At 43.8% G+C, this 20,382-nt stretch overlaps 3 protein-coding genes across 8 annotated transcripts in view; 1 reads left to right on the top strand and 2 right to left on the bottom strand.

Annotated features, from left to right (window-relative positions):
- Nucleotides 1-1,339: 1,339 nt before the first annotated feature.
- Nucleotides 1,340-9,191, bottom strand: LOC124469110 (B-cell lymphoma/leukemia 11B-like). Its single transcript, XM_047022200.1, has 2 exons — nucleotides 8,166-9,191; nucleotides 1,340-1,865 (listed from the first exon to the last, which is right to left on the bottom strand). The coding sequence occupies exons 1-2, from the start codon at nucleotides 8,227-8,229 to the stop codon at nucleotides 1,471-1,473; spliced, it is 459 nt and encodes a 152-aa protein (XP_046878156.1). The 5' UTR covers nucleotides 8,230-9,191; the 3' UTR covers nucleotides 1,340-1,470.
- A 3,217-nt stretch (nucleotides 9,192-12,408) lies between these two features.
- Nucleotides 12,409-16,718, top strand: ccnk (cyclin K). Of its 4 annotated transcripts, none has more exons than XM_047021404.1 (11): nucleotides 12,409-12,554; nucleotides 13,167-13,402; nucleotides 13,589-13,670; nucleotides 13,789-13,920; nucleotides 14,266-14,371; nucleotides 14,468-14,525; nucleotides 14,768-14,937; nucleotides 15,130-15,332; nucleotides 15,444-15,474; nucleotides 15,589-15,660; nucleotides 16,067-16,718. In XM_047021404.1, exons 1-11 carry the CDS (start codon nucleotides 12,546-12,548, stop codon nucleotides 16,627-16,629), a joined length of 1,662 nt encoding a protein of 553 aa, XP_046877360.1. In that variant the 5' UTR covers nucleotides 12,409-12,545; the 3' UTR covers nucleotides 16,630-16,718. The 4 variants fall into 4 exon arrangements, with proteins under 4 accessions (XP_046877360.1, XP_046877359.1, XP_046877357.1 ...); XM_047021403.1 differs by having other exon boundaries at nucleotides 15,589-15,708; XM_047021401.1 differs by having other exon boundaries at nucleotides 15,589-15,804.
- A 1,335-nt stretch (nucleotides 16,719-18,053) lies between these two features.
- LOC124468395 (coiled-coil domain-containing protein 85C-B-like) overlaps nucleotides 18,054-20,382 on the bottom strand; it is a 30,531-nt gene continuing 28,202 nt past the window's right edge. For all 3 annotated transcript variants that reach the window (XM_047021071.1, XM_047021072.1, XM_047021073.1), the window contains one exon: nucleotides 18,054-20,293. In XM_047021071.1, the coding sequence (XP_046877027.1) occupies nucleotides 20,204-20,293 (90 nt within the window). In that variant the 3' untranslated portion in view covers nucleotides 18,054-20,203. The remainder of the gene's footprint in view (nucleotides 20,294-20,382) is intronic.

Here is a 20,382-nt window from a genome sequence, read left to right as displayed (position 1 = left end):
ACAGAGAGTATGTGTGTGTAGGAGAGAAAACGAGAGAAAGCCTGTGTGTGTGAGAGAGAAAGAGAGATCAAGTGTATGTGTAAGAGAAAGAAAAAGATTAGGTGTGTGTGTGTAAGAGAAAGAAAGAGATTGTGTGTGTGAGAGAGAGAGAGAGAGAGAGGAGAGAGAGAGAGAGAGGAGAGAGAGAGAGAGAGAGAGAGCATGTGTGTGTGTGTGTGTGAGATGGTCGTAGGTGCTTCTCCCCAGTCTAACCGCTGAGCTGTGCGTGGCATGTGTTCCTGTTCCCTCAGGCAGCACTGTGTGCCACATAGGACCTAATTAGACCTATTAAATATAATCTAATTTGGCTGAAACTTAAGACGGCTCTAAGTGGCAATCTAATGTGTTGAGCAAAGCTTGCATGCTCTTGAACTGTTTAATTCAGCCCTGGAGTGCTTCTTCGTCCTGCATTCCCAGAGATAAGGCATGCTCTTCCTCCTGTTCTGTGAACGAGCGAAGGTGACAGAGGATGTGGCAGAGGACTGACGGTAAAGGACTGGTTCTTCTCTCTCTCTCTTTCTCTCTCTCCCTCCCTCTCCCTCGCTGTGTGTTTGTCTCTGTGTTTTACTCTTCAATTCTTGTTTTAAATTCTCATAGGGTTTTGTTGTTTTCTGCTGCGTGTGTGTGTGAGAGCTTGTGTGACGGTGCATAGCAGTGTGAGAGTGTGTGTGTGTGTGCGTGTGTGAGTGAGGGTGTCTGGTCTGATAACTGGGAGCTCCCCTGCAGCTGTGCCAGAACAAAGCACCTCTTTAACCCCCATGAAACGTCCCGTCGTGTTATTAATCCTCTTCTCCTCACCTCCAGACTGTGCATCCTAATCAGACCCCTTCACCTTAGTCTTCTGCTTTTTCATTAAAAACACATGCATGCAACACACACGCACGCACCCACATGCACACAAACACTCTCGGAGACACACACACTTTGGTCCCTTGCATGTCCTTCTCACAATTGGTTTCAGCAGCAGGGGGTTTTCATACAAGGCCCTGCTAGCTGGCTTGTGTAAGTCTGTGCGTGTATAAATGCGTGTGTGTATGTCCCAGTGTAAGAATGTGTGTGTGTGATTGACTGCATGCGCATGTCTGTATCCGTGTGTGTGTGCACGATGCTGTGTGATGTTTCCCTTCAGTTTCAACACCATCCGTGCTGCTCTCTGTCTCGCTAAAGAAAAGGCTGCTTTCCTCCCAGGCTGCGTTCCTCCACCCTGAAGGCCGGACTGGAAGCAGCAGCTGTTCCTTAGAGGAAGCTATCTGTCTTCTACAGGTGAGACGTGCGTCTCTATGTGTGGATATATGACAACTGTGTGTGTCCATGTGTGTGTGCTGTAGGAATTTGAGCGACGAAAATCACACTGCCGTTGACTGTACAATCCACGTGTAACTGTTCACCTCTGAGCTTTCAGCAACGCCTCATTCCTCTCCCCTCCTCCCCCTAGTAAAAGGCGGTGCCCCTACCTGCGTTCCCCCTCTCCTGCTTGGGGCAGATTCCTTTGGCGGGGGTCATCCTCCTCTCCTCCTCCTCTCCGCCGGGCGTCACCTGGATACCCACCTCCACAGGCACGGCCCCCCTGCCCAGCACCAGCCTCCCCCTGGGGGAGACGGAGCTGCCGTTCTCCCCCGGCTTGGTGAAGCACCCTGGAGGGCCCGCAGCTCCGCGGCACAGCCTCCTCTTGTGCTCGATGAAGACCAGGATGTCTCCCAGGGGGAAGTTGGTCTGGCACTGGCCGCAGGTCAGCAGGTCATGCTCGCCAGGCCCCACCCACCTAGGGCTGGGATTGGACGGTGCCGGAGACACGGATCCTGCCGCTGACTCATGGTTGGCCTCGGCTGGGATAGGGGAAGGAGGCAGAGAGGGAACCGTTAGTTAAGGGTCATCTCTCGCTGCTCAGTGTCTCGTTCAGCTGCAGCCTACACACAATTGTTTGCAGTCTCAGATAGAGACATTCTTTAAATAACATCTTTCGAAAACATGTTAGAGTTTGCTGGTTATTACCTAACTGAAGCCATCTCTCCATCCCCCAATACGTTTTCAAACCGGGAAAGTCCTAGTTTTTATTTTACACAGTCCTTAAGCGCAGACACACGAGTGCTGTGTTATCAGTGTGTGACATCTATCAGAGTACAGCTGCCTCTGGAGTGCATGTGTGTAGGGTTGGAGGTGTTCCACTGTGCTAGATCAGCTTCCTGTTCAGCTTTCTGTTCTAGCACCTCTAGCTTGCAGTACCGCAAAGACTTACGCTCCACGATGCGCTTCACGTACCATGCCACATCCACTAGCATCGTGTGTGTGTGCACGCAGCACATCTAAAACACGGGTGTATTCTCAGTGTCCTGTTTAACAGAACAAACCTCCCTTTTGGTCTTTTTGACATCATCATTAATATTACCCTGTTAACCCTCTGGTGTAGGCAAAGTCCCTTGTTTTTACTGTCAGTCCCTTATGGATGACTCTCAACGCTATGCTGGTGATCCTGTGCAGCTGTGTCTTCACCAGAGAGCCTGGAGGAAGACTGAAGCTCCAGGGACTCTCAGGACCCTCGTCTGAGAGCGTGCCCAGGGAGAAGTGGTGATACCTGGGAGAGGACCTCAGCCCAGTTTTCCCTTCAGTGTATTTCGGTGCAGATTCTCTAAAGGATCAGTGTGTGTGTATGTGTGTTTTACATGTGTGTGTGTGTGTGTGTGTGTGTGCACGTGTGTGCTCTCCTCAGGCTTGATTCTTCACATAGGGGAGAGAGATGCTAAATTTGAGTCTCCCACAGTGCCCTTGTCCCAACCTCCGGTCATAACTGAAATGTAAATGTTTGGTTTTCATGGATATCTTCCCAACCCTCTATCTGTGTCTGTCTCCCATGTCCACTTCCTCACCTGAGTCCCCCTTGAGCGTCGATACATCTTTTTTCCCTGTCTGAGAAGTATTCCTGGAGCCTTTCCAGGTCATTTCCATCTCATAATCAGAGGAGGAACACATATGTTTACCCAGAGATCATAGCCTGTGACAGAAAATCATGTGACTTGTTCCTCTGGGTTCCAGTAAAGGCCATGTGTGTGTGCGTGTATGAATGTGTGTGTGTGTGTTCACATGTGTGCATGTAAAGTACACGCCACACTATGTGCACTATGTGAACTATGTGCACTATGTGAACTGAGAACACACAATGTTCTCAGTTCCTGAGAACTTTGACAACAGGGGTGGCATGATTTAAAGTGGTCTAGATTCCTGACGTGTCTTTATCTCTGAGGAGAGCATCGAGTATGGTGGCTGACAAGCACCTGGCCATGGCACTCTCCCAGCTGAGAAGAGAGAGAGAGAAAGAGAGGGAGAGAGAGAGAGAAAGAGAGGGAGAGAGAGCGAGAAACAGAGAGAAAGGGCGAGAGAGGGGGGGAGGAGAGGAGAGGGAGAGAAAAAAGAAAGACAGAGAGCGACAGAGATAGAAAGAGAGTAAGAGTAAGAGAAAGAGCGAGCGAGAGAGTGATAAAGAGAGATGAACAGAGGGAGAGAGAGAGGGACAGAGATAGAAAGAGAGTAAGAGTAAGAGAGAGAGTAAGAGAAGGAGCGAGCGAGAGAGTGATAAAGAGAGATGAACAGAAGGAAAGAGAGAGGGACAGAGAAAGAGAGGGACAGAGAGTGTGAGCCTGGGAACGAGGAACAGGGCTGTTTATTAACCCAGGGTTGAGTAACATGACCTGGGGGTGAAGGAGGTAAATTAGCAGGTGTTGGCACCGTCACAATGCCACTGGAACATCACTTGCCCGGTAGGACACCTTCAAACCACACCCGCACTAACTCACTCACCCTCCAGGATGGTTGTGTGAACACACACACACACACCTCTTAAATCAACACTCTCTCATGACAGACAAGTTATAATTCCACCAGATGAGATACCAGATGCTTCTTAGGTGAGGAAGGGCATGAGTAGAACATGTCACATAGCAGAGAGACTGCTGACAGGAGCAGAACCAGTATGGTTTAACACAGAATCAACACTAATAATGCCTTTATCTCACGGTGCATCTCCACCACCACACCTAACTTGAACATGTGCGCAATCACAAAGTCAAGTAAAGATTGGGGGGGTATTTATAAAAGAGGTAATAATTTTAAATGGTAACATACGTTAGTTGTGTCACAAACACACACACGCACACACAGATACTGAACAAGATTCTCGGTCTTATCAAGTTGGAGTTAGTCAGACAGACTTAGAGCACCCCCTATCAGTTTGACTGGGTTGGAGACTCTATGCCTGCTACTGCAGCTACAGACAAGATAAATGCACACACAATGTGCTCCACTCATTACAGGTCAGGTGATACTACAATTTAGAAGAATAAAAAAATCTGAAACATTAACCCTGAATATTGCAGACAGAGATATATTTCATTGCCATATCTCCACTTTATCAAACTGCATATTGGCACCAGCAGTAGAGAAAGGCCAGATATTTTACTTTGATTGTGAGAATAATTGGTTTCGAGCCATTATGTTCTCTATTTTCTTTTGTTTTCCTTGTAACCATTGGCATGTAACACACACCTGAATACGCACGCACATACACAAGCATATGCATATTCAGGCACACACACGCATACACGCAAACATTTTTGCTGAGTCCATGGGGAGAATGGGATGAGATTCGCTGCTGTCATCATATTGAATACCACCAATGATACAGATGGTTGTGATCAAAAATTAAAATGACAAGTGGCTCCACTTATGCATTTTCATGACTGCGTTTGCCAAGGAAAGCTGCAACAGTGTGTGTTGTGCAAGGGTGTGTTCGCTGTGTGTTTCATTATCTTATCTCCATCTAATACAGAACAGTCTCTTCTCAAATCATAAATCGAAACAAATTTCTTTGCAAAACATTCATCGTAGATTATTTCCCAATAATGTTGTGAGAGAAGATGCGAAAGATTTTAAATAGACAATTATCTATGAAAAAAAAAGAACTCGAAAAAATTGCAAGATTCTATGAACACAAATATGACATGCATGAAAATGCACATTATATTTCCAATTTTACATTTTATAAATGATAAAATCATTTATGTTCTCTATGTAATTTACTCACTGTAAGGTATTATTAGACAGGAATTCAAGTATATGTGATGGTAGGTGGTAGCATTATAAATTGAGTAATGTGTATCGCCCCATCTCTCAAAAGCCATACAAGACCAAGATGCATAAAGACAATCTGCTGTAGAAGTATTTAGGCGAAACTATACAATCAAAGTTTGCACAATGTATTTACTGTATATCCAGTTTCTATCACAGAGACTGGCTATCATTGGGTGTTCTTAAACAATCACAAGGAGAAAGACGATTCTTCGAATTACAAATAGTGTCAAATATCAATAACTTTAAGAGCACAAAAGCTAATACACTTTCTCCACCCATAAGAGATCAGTTTTGTGACATGTCATTTGAATCCACAATGTGAAACACACACACACAATTTCTGGGGAGGTCAAACTGAACATGTTTGTCTTTTCAGATAATTTGTTTGTACGTGTGTAATTGTGGATCCTGTGTGTGTGTGTGTGTGTGTGTGTGTGTGAGTGAGTGTGTGCAGTGTCTGGACACGTTGTCAGTGTGCATGAGAAGGTGGTGAAGAGGCTTCCAGTACATGTAAAGTACATCGAGAGCCTGTCCAGAAAAATGTGGATTTTCAGGTTCTCTGCTCTTCCCAGCACACCGTGACCCACAGGGCTCTCGCCTCAGGGCACAACGGCTGCTTGAGCAACCCTTGAGAAGACACACTGAATGAGCAGTCCAATTATTCTGTTGACTCAGTCAACTGATGGCTCCGACCACGCCCTTACTGTACTATAGGTCAACAAGTATTGCCGGGCCCTGAGCCTGGGGCCTGTGGTCTGAGACCTGAGGCCTGTGGTCTGAGACCAGGGGCCTAAAGCCTGGGCCAGGATTTACCTATGATGTGTTTACGACCGTATTAGGCTGGACATGTAAACACAGCAAATACAATTTGTATAATGTACATTAACACAATGTGCAAATGTCCATCTGGCTGCTTTGTGTGGTACGTGAGAACACTGTTGTGAGAGAACAGGAAGATTCTTACCTACCTGCAGACTAACCTTCTCCACAAACCCCTGGACATAAATGCTAAATGTCTCAATGTAAACATATTCTGGTACCCGCTCATTCTCTGAAGATCACTCACTTAATTGTCTCTAACATTCAAAATACTAACCCTATGCTCTGGATTGTCTCATCTGACATGTTGCATGAGCAAGTCAGGTAGAATGATGGAACAGGTGAACTAACTCCTAAATGACTCCAGAATGGATCCCAGAACTGTTATTAGACTCAAATAGCGTTCAAATTGGCAAGTCAATCACACTCCTATGATCATTTACTGTTTCTCTCAGTGGTGTGAACTAGTAGACACGGATATAAAACCATTAAATAATTCAGCTTTGTGAACTCAAACTTCGAAACAGTACACTAACTAATAATGAAAAAATATATAAAGAAATTCCCAAATAATTAGACTTCCACTATGTACAGGATGTCTACCATTGTTTGTAGCCAGGTGACCATTACCTGTCGAATGACTGCAGCATAATGTTTCACACATCTACCTTTAAGGTGTACCAATATAAAACTATAGACTTATCTATTCCAAATGTGACAACCTCTGAGCCATTTGAGTGTACAATTGTCAGTTGTGTGGTAGATCTGTAGGCTACACATCTGAGCAATGAAGAAATAATTAATTGCCTGATAAAACGATAACATAGGCAAATGGTAAGTGATAGTTATAGATATTAAAACTTTGATGTGTAGGGCAGAATGTGCCTGTCCCTGTTCAACACAAAACAGATTGGCAAAAGATTACATCATGGACTTCTGCTATGAATTAGCCAGATTAGGCCGCTATGAAATTGGATTTAAGCACGGGTAGAGCGCGCGGGAAATCCTTGGTTGATTTAATTGATTTAAAATTAGATTATGCGACTTTTTAATCATATGCCCACATAGTCTTGTCTGAGATGTAATCTATAATTTGACCCATATTCTGTTCTTGGCCTGTGAAATTTACAAGAATTAAAGAAGTCGTGACTTTTGGCACTGGAATGTACTCCCAACTCCCAAATCACAGCATTTTGACGAACCTTAATGTTAACGATGGTTGTGCTAACAGTAAATTTCATGACATGACGAATGAATACAAATAGGAATATGGTTATGAAATCTATTATTAACCTTTCACCAGCTAAATCAACGTTTACTGAATAAATAATAGCACTAAATGGTACTTTTTCCAGAGATTTGATCAACGTTTTCTGTAGGATAATATCACTGTGTTCCCATTCTACATAGACACTTGAAAAAAGATGTATCTAAATATGGCTCCGAAAACGAAAGAGATTTGGAAGATAATGTTGATAGTCTTTAGCTTACTACGCGTAACCTACAATGTAAACAACTGATGATACAACTTAGATAGCTCTACAAAGATGTGGTGGAATTTGTTGTGCGGGCTCGTGTGTATATGTGTGTGTAAGAATTATAACAGTTGTGTACATTTCTTGGGTGTTTTTATATAGTCTTTCATGCAAACCCAGTATTCAATTCCTAAATTGTACGTCTTCTTTCCAAGCACACACACACACACACACACACAGTCTCACAGACACACACGCACACACACCTTATAATTTGGACAGGTAAGCATACATCAATAATGGATTTTACAATCCGGTTAAAGGGTGGTCAGATAGCTTACTTAATGCATAAGATTAAACAACAACCTACATTGGGATATGGACAACATCTGTACTATTTTCATAATATGAAAAGTTAGGGAGAAATGGGCCACCTTTGGTCTATTAAAATCCTTAAATAATATATCAAACAAACATACAATAAGATAGATTTTTCAGTGAAAGTTTCCAAAGCATCGTTATCGATATAGACTTATCAATTATCCCACATATCCACAAAAAAAACTATCCTTCTGCTTTGCGTTTTCGTGCATACAAGAAATAATCTTACAGTTTAGTCTACTGCAAAAAACAAAAACAAACAACATGAAAACCATTATATTTCAAGTTAAGTGTATATTATAAATCCATTCAAAACAAGAGAATACTCACGCCGTATTGTTTCTCTCAGTGACAACGATAAGTGCTGCGGGTTCCCTTGCTTGCGACGGGACATGGCCCCGGCATTTACTCTGGCATCGCCCGGTGAACAACACTTGGAGTCGGCTCGCACCGTGGTGATTGTTCTCTGATAACCAATAATTTAACTTTTTCTCAATTCCCCCAAACGTAACTTCTGGTTAATGCAACTGAAGTTCAAACAGTGCCGCCTATGCGTTTGTGTGAGCTGAAAGGCAGGATGAGAAGCACGCGGATCGGTCAGTTGTCCGTCTCCTGTCACCTCTTGAGCCCGTGAAACACCTGAGATGCAGCCAAATCGTCCTTTATTATTCACGTGCGCCTGTGCAATCGTTGAACTCTGCGTTTTCTCAAGCGGATTAAGTTTTTGTGAAAAATTGCGAATTCGTTATCGACAATTCCGAGCTTGATGCCTTCCTATGCGACTCGCTGACAGATAGGGTACGGTGCATACCACTCTCCGACCGGTGAGAGACCGAGTATTCAATGATATACCTCTTCTTTTCATTAATCTTTGATACTAATGAAACTATAATGGTCGAACCTCGCTAACTATGTGGAGTCCTTGGTTTTTCTGCTTGAAGATAATGACCCCTGCCAACAGTCCTCTTGCGCGTATTGGCATCGGCGCACAAAACGGCATTGGCAACTATTTGTGTTAGTTGAGAGGGAGACAAAAGATAAGAGTCAGACACATCCTTCTTCTTCACTTCAAACCAGCAGTGGTCCAATGTTTCTTAATGTCTTCCTCTTCTTTCACTGTGGTAGGCTCCGGAGTGCTTGAGGGACCCCGCGTGTGTGTGGCTTGGGTTGCCTCCGTAGAATGGGATAGGATTCAAGTTCAAGTACGGACGTGACGTTGCGTCCACGCTTAGAGATATCAGAGGGACTTCACGAGCATTGAGGGCGACTAGCGGTGATTTGCGAAGACATTGGTTCACCTGAACATCGTTAACCAGCGTGGAGAATGCGGGAATGGACAGATCACAAACCAAATCTTCGCGCTCCAAAACCGCATCTGACTAAGCTTATTAGATTTTTTTTTAGCCTAAAATAGAAACTTAACCTACCGTTACCATATCAATTAAGACTGCATAACCCAATTGCATCAGATAAATTAAGTAACGAAACAATCCCCAATGTTTATAATGACATTCGCATTTCATGGTGGAGAATCGTTTTGTTTCCTCCTACGTTATGGCTTTACTGAACCTAACGGTGGAAGCAGTTCACCTGCTGAAACATGCTGTGGTGTCCATCGGTAAAGTAGGACTGTGTGTTGCAAATTTGTTGACACAAAACCCTCAAGCAGCGTACCCCAAGCAGCCAATCTAAACAAAAATGGAAGCAACATTTTGGAATTATTAATATTTATGTCGACACATGTTGGCACCAGGCGGGCCATATTTTCCTAATTCACTGGTATGGAAATATTGTATGTGGGAATATGTAGCTAAAAGAGAGACAAATAGGCTTTTGGTCACTATGCTATTTAGTAAATACAAAGCACAGGTGAAGCCTCAATGTCCATGTATAAGACACTATTAGCTCAACTATGCTGTAATGAAGCAACACTACCCTCTGTTGGCATTTAATGATTTTTTCTGATAGGCTCAGTGGTGTGATAGCCTGTGCCCAAGCTCGTATTTGTACATGCGCAAATTCAAAAAGCATTTGACAAAATTGGCTAAATTTAGCAGTGGATAGCTGAGAACAAAGTTCAACGTTTCTAGAAATTCTAGAAAGTACTTCACGTCCACGTTATTATTATTTTTCAAATTCAAACACTAATACGCCAGGCCCACAAAGCCCATTTTGACTACTCATAAGTAAAAATGGAGTGGCCTTGCTCAAAACCTCCTCCTTTCCACACAATACCAAATAGCATAAAGTGGCACTCTCAAGATGCCGTCTTAAGCTAGACTTAACTCTAAATTACTTAAATATTGAGTTAGATCTTTATTTTCTCCCAATATTTTACTAGTACTATAGGTACAGCTTCTCCTGATAGATACTGTCCATCACATTCAAAGTCTAACACTGGCCTTATTTGACCAGAAGTGAATGTGTAATAAAATTGACCATTAATGGTGAGTTGATCTAATTACAATTGCCAGTAGACTCAACCGAATCCTTAAAGGCCTATAGACCACCGTTCTTGAGCTGACATTAATAATGCATGATTGGCAATTTTAAAAGCATTGGGAGTTTGATTGCTGTAGGCTAGGCCTAGGGGACTTACAGGTCAGTAATTATTTATCCAAATGAAATGTCATAACAGTTCTGTCTTAAGTAGATTTAGTTGTCAGTTGACTACATCGAAAAAGTGTGTTCCTACTCCTGGTTATAGTCGTCCTAAACCGAGAACACAGACTGACATATAAACACAAAGTATGGGACATTGTCATTCAGTTTTTCACCTCCCCATAACCAGAAGACTTACAGCAGCTGTATTAGTGGGCTGATAAGTCTGCGCATAAGGAAGACATTATATCAAAGAGCAAGACGACCATCAGGAACCCTGCTGGGTCTCTGCACCCATCTCCTTTCCTTTGTTCCTCAATAACACATCTTTTTTTCCATTATAGCTAGTGTCAGTTGGCTGTGGGATATACCTGTAATAGCAGGACAGTATATGCCCAGCCACCAGTGTATCATGGACATAGGAAAGGTTTTAGGTCCAGTGTGGTAGATCTCAGTCTTGTGTTTCAGGGCCAGCAGAGACCAAAGTAACTGATCAACCATGTCACTAACAACAAAGGCATACAAAAGTTGATGGTTGATTGAAAAGAAAAGATATAGAAACCAATCATTGCAGCTGCTACAATGCGTACAGTAAGTTCCACACATCATTGGTTCATCAGTGAACAGACTTCACAACAAAGTTATAGTTGTGTTTTCCATTACAATGATGGAAGAAAGAGAAACAAAATGGAGGGTCCATTGTTGGCAGCATCATTGTTAATGTGAATATCGCTTTGGGATTTGCTGATAGCATCTCATTATGCAATGTTTAATATTAATAAAGTAGGTATGGGTATATTATTCATGAGATGATATACTTATCTCTTGCTTTGTGTGTAGGTGTGTCTGTGTATGTGTGTGTGCATGTGTGCGTGTAGCAGGTCTGAGAGACAGATTAAGATGCTTCCTTGTATTGGCAATGCAGGGAGGACTCTAAAGAGGTCCATTGCGCACATTGTGCAGTTAAAAGGCTTTGTCCAAGAATGGGTTAATAATGCATGCATATTCTACATTTTAATTGGAAACTAAATGATTTACTGCTGTCTCTTTTCCGACAGTTGTTGGGTAAGATGGGTTGGAGGTCTATTGCTACATGGTCACACAGAAAACGGGGACATAGGCCTATTTTGACGAAAGCAATAATTAATCTAACCTAATTTACGGTGCAAAACTGGCAAGAAATGACCAAACGGCGTTAATTAGGGGTGGAGAATAACGTCACATATTTTGCCTATCAATATAGATTGATATAGTCAACACAATTCCCACAAATGTGATTTTTCGCATGTTAAATGTTGCACTGGTCGCTACCAGGAACAAACCTCCGTCGGTCCACTAATTTGAGAGCGTTAACGATGAACACATTTCCACTCGCTGTCTTTTATCTCCATCTAGTGGTTTTGCACCGCCCAACAGTCAATTCCGTAAACAAAACTGTAAATCAATCATTTTAGGCACTGAGATCTTTATTGCGTCTGAAGAAATGGGTGAATTTTGCAACAACAACAAAAAGAAAATAAGATTTTATTGCATTTGTATCATGATTGGAATAGGCTACTTTTCCAGCGTTTTCTATGGTGCCCGTATAAAGTCCCACATACTTACAGGACTCTACCACCTCGGCATCCACTCTGGATTGACAGCGGAGTTACTAGTGCCGCAAACTTCTGCATGTCCGAAGTCCAGTGTGTTGAGAGTGAACTGGAAAGAAGCCGGGACAGTCACTTGTGGGGACTGATCGTGCATAGCAACCGGTTCTTTCTCATTGGTTTCTAGAAGGGCTTCAGGTCAGACCTTCCTAAAAAACACATATTTGCATTGCAAGTTGTCTGATGTGGCAGGAAAAGGTTGGCTGTGAAGAAGGCCCAAGTTTCACTGGCCGGGCCCGTGACTGGTCACACACTCCTGCGCAGTAGGTGGCGCTGTATGTAGGTTTAAGTTGGCTACGATCTGCCCATCACATTATGGAAGAAGAAGATGACTAAATCAAAAATGGCAGCGTCCGTCTTACGATGGGGACTGTTATCGATGAGTGACTAGCTGTTTAAATCAATCTACATATACTATTGTTTATTAAGTACGTGTGTACCTATTAATTCTGAAGTCTTCATGTTCAAGGTATGTGTTTCCACTTCAAAACACTTATATCAGGCCGCCCGAATACACTTTGAAACTGTTCCAGAAACTGATTGAAAAGTCATCCACGGCTACCCTGCAGCTAGCAGCCACCCACCTAGCTAGCTTAGCAAGCAACGAAGTCTAGTTTATCAGCCCCCGTGTACGTTCGTTTAGGATGTGGCTTGCTTGCGCATTGTCTAGTGCTAACCTTTAAATAGTGTTTAGGTCAGCGGTGTTGTTTTTATTCTGAAGTTGTAGCTTACTAGCACTTGTAGTTTTGATGATTGTGTTGTTACCAAAGTCAGTTAGCTGAACTGTTATGCACATTTTTGGCTGCCACGCCGTGTCAGACACCTAACTATAGCTAGTGCTAGCTTGCTAAGTGAGTGAGCATAATAGCTCCAACTACGCCAACAGAGTCCCACGCCACCGAGACTGACGTTAGCTTGCTAGATACAGAACGCGGAACTAGGTAGCAATTTTACAGAGGTATCAGTGTCTAGTAGTATTACTAAACCATGTATTTGGGAAATATGTCAACTTTGGTTTGATAACACCAAAATGTAACACCGTGTTTCATACCAACGCTTTTAAAGTTTCTGTGTTCACCAGCCCAGCTCAGCGGGTCCATCCTCCGTCGCCTCTCCCCATCAAATGAAGGAAAACAAGGAGAACTCGACTCTGTCGGGTCAGGCTTTCCTGGACCACATCAAGCCATGCTGGTACTGGGATAAAAAGGACTTGGCTCACACGCCCTCTCAGTCGGAGGGTCTGGACCCGGCCACCGAGGCCCGGTACCGGAGAGAGGGAGCCCGCTTCATATTTGACGTGGGAACGCGACTAGGACTGTATCCTTCATTGACATATTTGGCGTTTACACTAAATCTTACATTAAATCAAGTCATATACTCCCATTTGTTTTTAACGTTTGATTAGTAAGTAGGCTCCGGTGATTTTAAGATAATTTGGACGACACGAAAGTGTATAAATCCAAGTGGTGCATTTGTGGATCGTATCCTTAACTTTAGCCTCAGACACTATGACACCTTGGCAACTGGAATTATATATTTCCACCGCTTCTACATGTTTCACTCTTTTAAACAGTTCCCAAGATATGTAAGTATATGAAAGGCTGGCAATATAATTTCTTACTTAGACTGCTGTCTAGAAATGGCACAATGACATCATACTTGAGTGTAGATGTGTGTGAGCCAGCATGTCCTGTCTTCCTCAGGTGACAGGGGCTTGCTGCCTCTTCCTGGCTGGGAAAGTGGAGGAGACTCCTAAGAAGTGTAAAGACATCATCAAGACAGCCCGCAGCCTCCTGAACGATGTGCAGTTTGCCCAGTTCGGAGATGACCCCAAGGTGAGTTTTCCTCCTCCACCACTCACCTTTACTTCTTTCTTTATCTCAGCAACAGTTGGTTAAGTATGGGAGTTAAGGGAGTCCGGAGGCTGAGCGGTTAGGGAATCGGGCTCGTAATCTGAAGGTTGCCAGTTCGATTCCTGGCCGTGCCAAATGACGTTGTGTCCTTGGGTAAGGCACTTCACCCTACTTGCCTCGGGGGAATGACCATGTACTTACTGTGTCGCTCTGGATAAGAGCGTCTACTAAATGTAAATGTGAAATGTAAGTACTGAGTTTCGTGGGTTCCATGTAGTCAACTTCACTCTTGCACATACTGTGTGTTCTTGTGATGCTTATCCACAGGAGGAGGTGATGGTGTTGGAGAGAATTCTGCTACAGACAATTAAGTTTGACCTACAGGTGGAGCACCCTTACATGTTTCTCCTGCGCTATGCTAAGCAGCTCAAAGGTAACTAACTGATGTCTGCTTTAGTCTTTATGGGAAAGTAAAAGCTTTTTTCCAATCAAAGGATATTTATTTGAATGCTTTAAATTTTTTACCAAGGTGACAAAAACAAGGTGCAGAAGCTGGTACAGATGGCCTGGACCTTTGTTAACGACAGGTGAGCGACTCTTAACTGTCACATTCCTTCTAGGATAACCAGCCTATCTATTGTGTAGGAATACTGAAATATCGTTTACATACTAATAGAATCGTTTTTCTTCTTTTATTCTCTAGTCTACTTGTCTGCACTGTTGGATAAGCCTGAAAATCAAGCATTTCATTGCAAATAACCCTTATGTGCATTTGACCGTAAACTTGAACTTGTCTATTGGCTTTGCCATCTTTCTGCCTCCCCCCCAGCCTGTGCACCATGCTGTCCCTGCAGTGGGAGCCAGAGATCATTGCGGTGGCCGTCATGTACCTGGCTGGACGCCTCTGCAAGTTTGACATTCAAGAGTGGACTTCCAAACAGTCGTCACGGCGATGGTGGGAGCAGTTTGTTCAGGACGTTCCTGTGGAGCTTCTAGAAGGTATGTTTTTGTTTCCAAGTACATCAGAACCCTTTGTTCTGGTCCTCTCTACTGTTTCCCAGTGGTATAGCCTGAGGGGAAATTCCACCAAAATACATCTTAAACTGACCGACTGAGGCTGGCAGTTGTGTGGGTGAGATGGTTGGACTGGTCCATGACATGGTCATGATGTGTGTCTGTTGTGTCTCCAAGACATCTGCCATCAGATCCTGGACTTGTACTCCCAGGGCAAGCAGCCGATCCCTCCACAGTTACAGGAGAAGGAGAGAGGCCCCCCCTTGCCACCTGCGCCCCCCACACCACAGGGCCCTCCCCCAAGCTCCAACCCTCCACCCCCACCACCCAAGAAAAACTCCCCCCAGGGCAGCCCTCCTCGTCAGCTCAAACGGCCACACGTGAGTCCCTATTCTGACAACCGAAGCCAACGCTCTGCTCTATGTGGATCTACACAACAGCAGTTGGATGCATTTGACGATGTAGCTCAAAATCCCTTTCTCGCTTCTCAGGCGTCTCCTAAAGAGGAAGTGAAAGTGACAGGTAAAGAGACAAACTCACTTTCAGGCTATTGTAGAAACATCTTAGGGAGTTAACTGAATAGTTGTGTATTTTTCACTAAACATGAACTGAATATCAATTTTTTTTCTCCCTCAGAACAAGTTGGCTCCAAGATCCCTCGTCTGGAAAGCCCTATGCCCCCCCTGCCGACCACCCAACCTCCTCCAGGTGAGTCTCCTCTCCATGACCCCCTGTCGACCACCCAACCTCCTCCAGGTGAGTCTCCTCTCCATGACCCCCTGTCGACCACCCAACCTCCTCCAGGTGAGTCTCCTCTGCATGACCCCCTGTCGACCACCCAACCTCCTCCAGGTGGGCCTGTTCTCCGTGGAACTCCCTAGTTCCACTTTAGCATCTAAAGAAGGCACAAATACTTTCTTAGAATCTAGTTACTTAACTTACCAACCAATTAAAATACTCCCCCTCTCAGCCTTCCTAACCAATCTGATTAATTAATCCGCTTGATCGTTGGTCTCTTGCAAGACTTCTTCTCTGGTTCTCTGTGAAGATCTGGCAGTTGTTGGATTAGATGACGTAACAGTCACTCTCTCTGTGTGTCTTTCTCTCCCTGCAGACCGCAAGGCCCCCATTCCAGCCCCTCCAACCGAAGCAGAGCCTCCTGCAGTGAGTGAATCTGCCCCCCCCCTGCCCCAGGCTCCTCCACCCCACCAGCCCCCGCCCCTGCCCCACCGCCCCCCTCCTCCCCCCCCGCCCTCCAGTTACATCATGGGCATGTCTACCTCCAGCTCCTACATGTCTGGGGAGGGCTACCAGAGCCTCCAGTCCATGATGAAGACAGAGGGACCTTCCTATGCCCCCATGCCCCCAAACTACGGACCCCCAATGCCCTACCACCCACACTCCTACCCCCCACCCAACGCCCCGCCCCCTGGTCCTCCCCCACCTACATCCTACATGCCCCCTGCCCTCCCTCCCCACCCGTCCCCCTCCTACCCACCTCCAGGCTACAACCCCAGCTACCCTCACCCTCCTCCACGCATGCCCCCAGGACACGGCGTCCCCCCTCCAGGCATGGGTATGCCTCCAGCAGGGTACCCACCTCCCCCTGTGCCCCCTGGACAGGCCCTGCCTCCGCCTCCTGGCATGCCCATGCCCAACCGTGGATGGATGAGATGAAAGGAAGGTGGTGTGGTTTGATCTTTCTAAGGGTCTGCCTCAGACACAGAAACGACTCCCAGATGGGCTGGCAACCCCAAGCGTCTGAAGACTAGATCCTGTGGAATCAATTCTATTCTTCAGAACAGAAATGATTTTGTTCCACATTCCAAACATTTTGTATCAGAGGAGAGGACACTACAAGGGTGTTTAATCTTTTGGTATTTTGTCGTCAGTTGAAATGTCACGTACTTAAGAGCCAAAAAGTTTTGTTCGTTGCTGAACAGGCCGTCTTTCTTCTTTTGCTTTCATTTTACCTTCTGATGTAGTTTTGTGTTATGACCTCATGATCATTTCGGCAGAGAAATAATTATTTTAACTCCTCCCAACCACCTTCATTTAGTTATGTTGATATGACTTCTACTGTACCAAAAGTTGGGAGTCAGTCTGCAGCAAACTGCATTTCAGATGTGGGACGAGGGGGATGCTGTCTGTGGCTGCTTGCTAACACTGGACAAATGGAGGTGTACTTGTACATATGTGAAGTCTCGACCGATGGATCTTTTTAGAGAGCTTATATCCGTACGTGCCTTAGCTAGGCTTTTCTGTAACAAGTGCACCTTGCTGCATACACACTTGTTGTTGTGTCACTTGGGACAATAAAAAAAAATCCATTTTCCTACATTGAACAGTTCCTGTATTATTTTTCAGTGTTGGGGGAACGCGTGTTCTCGTCAAGGGAAGTTTAGACTAGCTCACAAAAAGCAGCTCCCTACCCTGCCTGTCTGCCAGGGTTCCCGCAGGGTCTAAAAATCGGAATTTTTAATTTAAGGCCTTCAAAACGTCTTAAACGATTTTCATCTGAGGTCTTAAATTAATTCAGGTCTTAAAAAAAAATATATATATATTACGTAACTGATCAGTTATCAATTGGTTTGAGCAAGATTTGAGCCAGGAGTACTGTGTTTGGCAGTGACTCAATGGCACACATGCTTACCCAATGAGCCACAGAGGTTTCCTGCAAAGTTACTTTCTACAAGACTGTATTAATTTAGGTTAATAATATGATTGCTTTATCTGTAAATGAACTTTTTTTTTAATGACTGAATTAATTGAAATAAAGTTTTTCAGAATTTCTTTGATTTGAATATGTTTTTGGTAATGCGTCGTGTAGGTCTTACATTTCGATCTTTAAGGTCTTAAAACGGTTGTAAATTTGACGTAGTGAAACCTGCAGGAACCTTGGTCTGCTGAGTGGCACACTAACGTGCGTATTTGGCACAGAGCACAGCCACAAAACTCCTAAAAACAGACCAAGTAACCCATCTGAATGAGTTTCTCCAGTTATTAAGTCAACATGTGTTGTGATTACACTTGCAGCAGGGGGCAGTGTTGTTCACCCTCACAGGATTAATGTTGAGTCATTGACACTACGAAGACAGAACTGAAAAGAAAGCAGTTTATTTTTATTTTCCCCCAAATCATTTAAGTGACCCATTTCATTTTCTGTCTGCTGATATCAGTAAACTTCATAAGGAGTTACAGTCATGCTAGTTACTACAGGAATTGGCATCAACACTGTAGGTTTTAGGATCCAGCATTCTGGTATTAGCACATTTACAAAAGAAAACAAATACAACTTAGGTTTTATAAAAAAAAACGTGTTCCAAATCAAAACATGCAGAAAAGGTGGCACATCTGAAACCAAATGCCAACTAATATCGTAGATAGTTTGTATCATGTCATGGCTTAGAATCTTCAAATTTACTAGTTCCTAGAAAAAGGACACTTTTTAAACCCATACTTTTAAAAACCCCAAATACCAATGTTTGAGAGAGAATACATTAGGTTCTTATGGAAGCCTCAACAATGTTCTAATTTGGAACAAGGCGTAATACAAAGGAGAGCTGCAGATGTTAATCAGCAACTCTCAGTAGGAAGGACCCATTCATTCTGACAGCTTTATCTTCATGTCTGGGTCGACAGCCTTCTTATTAATGCCCCCCCCCCCCACACACACACTCTCTCTGACACCTGATGATCAATACCTTCACTGGGATACTTAACAGTATCATTCTGACATCAAGGAATACTAACATATGACTGTGCTGAGAAACATCTAGGGAAGACTTGGCTCTCACGTTCTCACACAAAAATACTGTTACAAACATGCAGTCATGGCTGACAGGCCATCTTCTGTATCCATGACAATGGGTCAAACGTTATTGCCACCAACATTGTAATCAAGGCTTCATCAGAATGGTTTAAACAAATGTCTAAAATAAACATTTTGACAAGTTTATTCATCTTTGAATTCAGTTCATGTCGAATTATGGATTAGCATTACGGTATGTAATAAAAATATATAAACTATACGTTCCAGAAAAAAATTTCTTAGCTGTCTGGTATCACATGGATACAGCAGATGTTTTAACAGTTTTCACCTTTTAACAGTTCAGCTTAACAGTTGTCAACTGCGTTGAAACCAGGGTTTGATACAGATACACAGGCAGAAACACAGAGGAACAACAGCCATTCAGTCTTCTTCAACCGGGTCACAGATGGGTGACAGTAAAGCCCTGGACCCAACCTGAGATCGTGATTGTCTAGCATGCACACAGCCTAGATCTTCAAGAGTTTGACCACCCAAAATACAAAGAGGAACTCAATCGCTCGATAGACTGGCCGTTGACAGGTTTGGAGGATGACAAATTATTCCGATGATTCATTTTTAAAAAGAGTTACAAATCTGAACTTGTTCTACTGAGAAGAAAATGAATCCCTGTTTGAGGTTCGATTGTGTGCTTTTCATGAACATAAACAACACATTGGCCACGCTAGAATAGAAAATTAAAACAACAAATCAAAGAACAACAAAGCAGTGCTATGGTTTTTTTATACATATTTTACACACATTTAAAAGTGATCTGTATACAGTGTTAATAGACCTATATTTTGGAGTAAAGGGTGCTATGTCACAGTGGGTTTTCACATAATTATCAACACTTTGGGTGCTAACGCTAAGTATGCTAATTAACCAGAGAGAGGCGAACAGAACTGACAGGACAAAAGGGGTCTCTGGTAGTTTCTATCAAACCATGTCTGACCTTAACCCAACATTAGGAAATGTTTCAGCCAGCCAACAGCCCTGATTGGTCCACCACACAGCCTTCCTGGCACAAAGTGACACAGTCCTCCTCTAAAAGGACTTCTATGGCTCTTGTGTAACAGGTTTTGTTTTTAGAAGAAGTGACACGAGAATTTTCAGTACTGTAAGCTAGTTAACCAGTAGCGATAACCCGCTGGGAAAACATAACATTCATAAACATAAAACGTGTGATCTGTAGTTTTGAAGGAGTGCCTGAGGAGGTCTGTATAGAGTCCATTCACAGAGACATTATGTTGTAGTGGTGTATTCTGGGTAGTGTAGTCTGCATTGGCTGCAGGTGTGGTGTGTTCTGGGTAGTGCAGTCTGCATTGGCTGCAGGTGTGGTGTATGCTGGGTAGCGTAGTCAGCAGGAACAAAGATCAGGTGAGTTCAGGTGAGTGTAGGTAGGTTATGCTACCCCCTCCATTTCTCCCTCTCGTTGCTAGGCTACAGCGGGCCTTTGAACTGGTTCCCAGAGAGATGCTGTCGGATGGACGGCTTTGATCCTGCCGCATCGCCCAGCTTTCTCCATACCACCTGAACACACACACAAACACACAGAAAACAACTGTTATACAACTCAGAAAGAAACAGTTAGTTTGCTTGTTCACCTGCAGCCTGTGAGA

This window comes from Hypomesus transpacificus, chromosome 6 (genome assembly GCF_021917145.1).
Source record: "Hypomesus transpacificus isolate Combined female chromosome 6, fHypTra1, whole genome shotgun sequence".
NCBI classification, from domain to species: Eukaryota; Metazoa; Chordata; class Actinopteri; order Osmeriformes; family Osmeridae; genus Hypomesus; species Hypomesus transpacificus.
This window is presented reverse-complemented; position numbering and strand designations above follow the sequence as displayed.

Coding starts and splice junctions, on each gene's coding strand:
- LOC124469110 (XM_047022200.1), bottom strand. CDS start 8,229: ATGTCCCGTCGCAAGCAAGGGAACCCGCAGCACTTATCGTTGTCACTG. Junction 1,866..8,165: donor ACTGAGAGAAACAATACGGC/GTGAGTATTCTC, acceptor CCCCTATCCCAG/CCGAGGCCAACCATGAGTCA.
- ccnk (XM_047021401.1), top strand. Junction 14,372..14,467: donor CTATGCTAAGCAGCTCAAAG/GTAACTAACTGA, acceptor TTTTTTACCAAG/GTGACAAAAACAAGGTGCAG. Junction 15,333..15,443: donor GTCAGCTCAAACGGCCACAC/GTGAGTCCCTAT, acceptor CTCGCTTCTCAG/GCGTCTCCTAAAGAGGAAGT.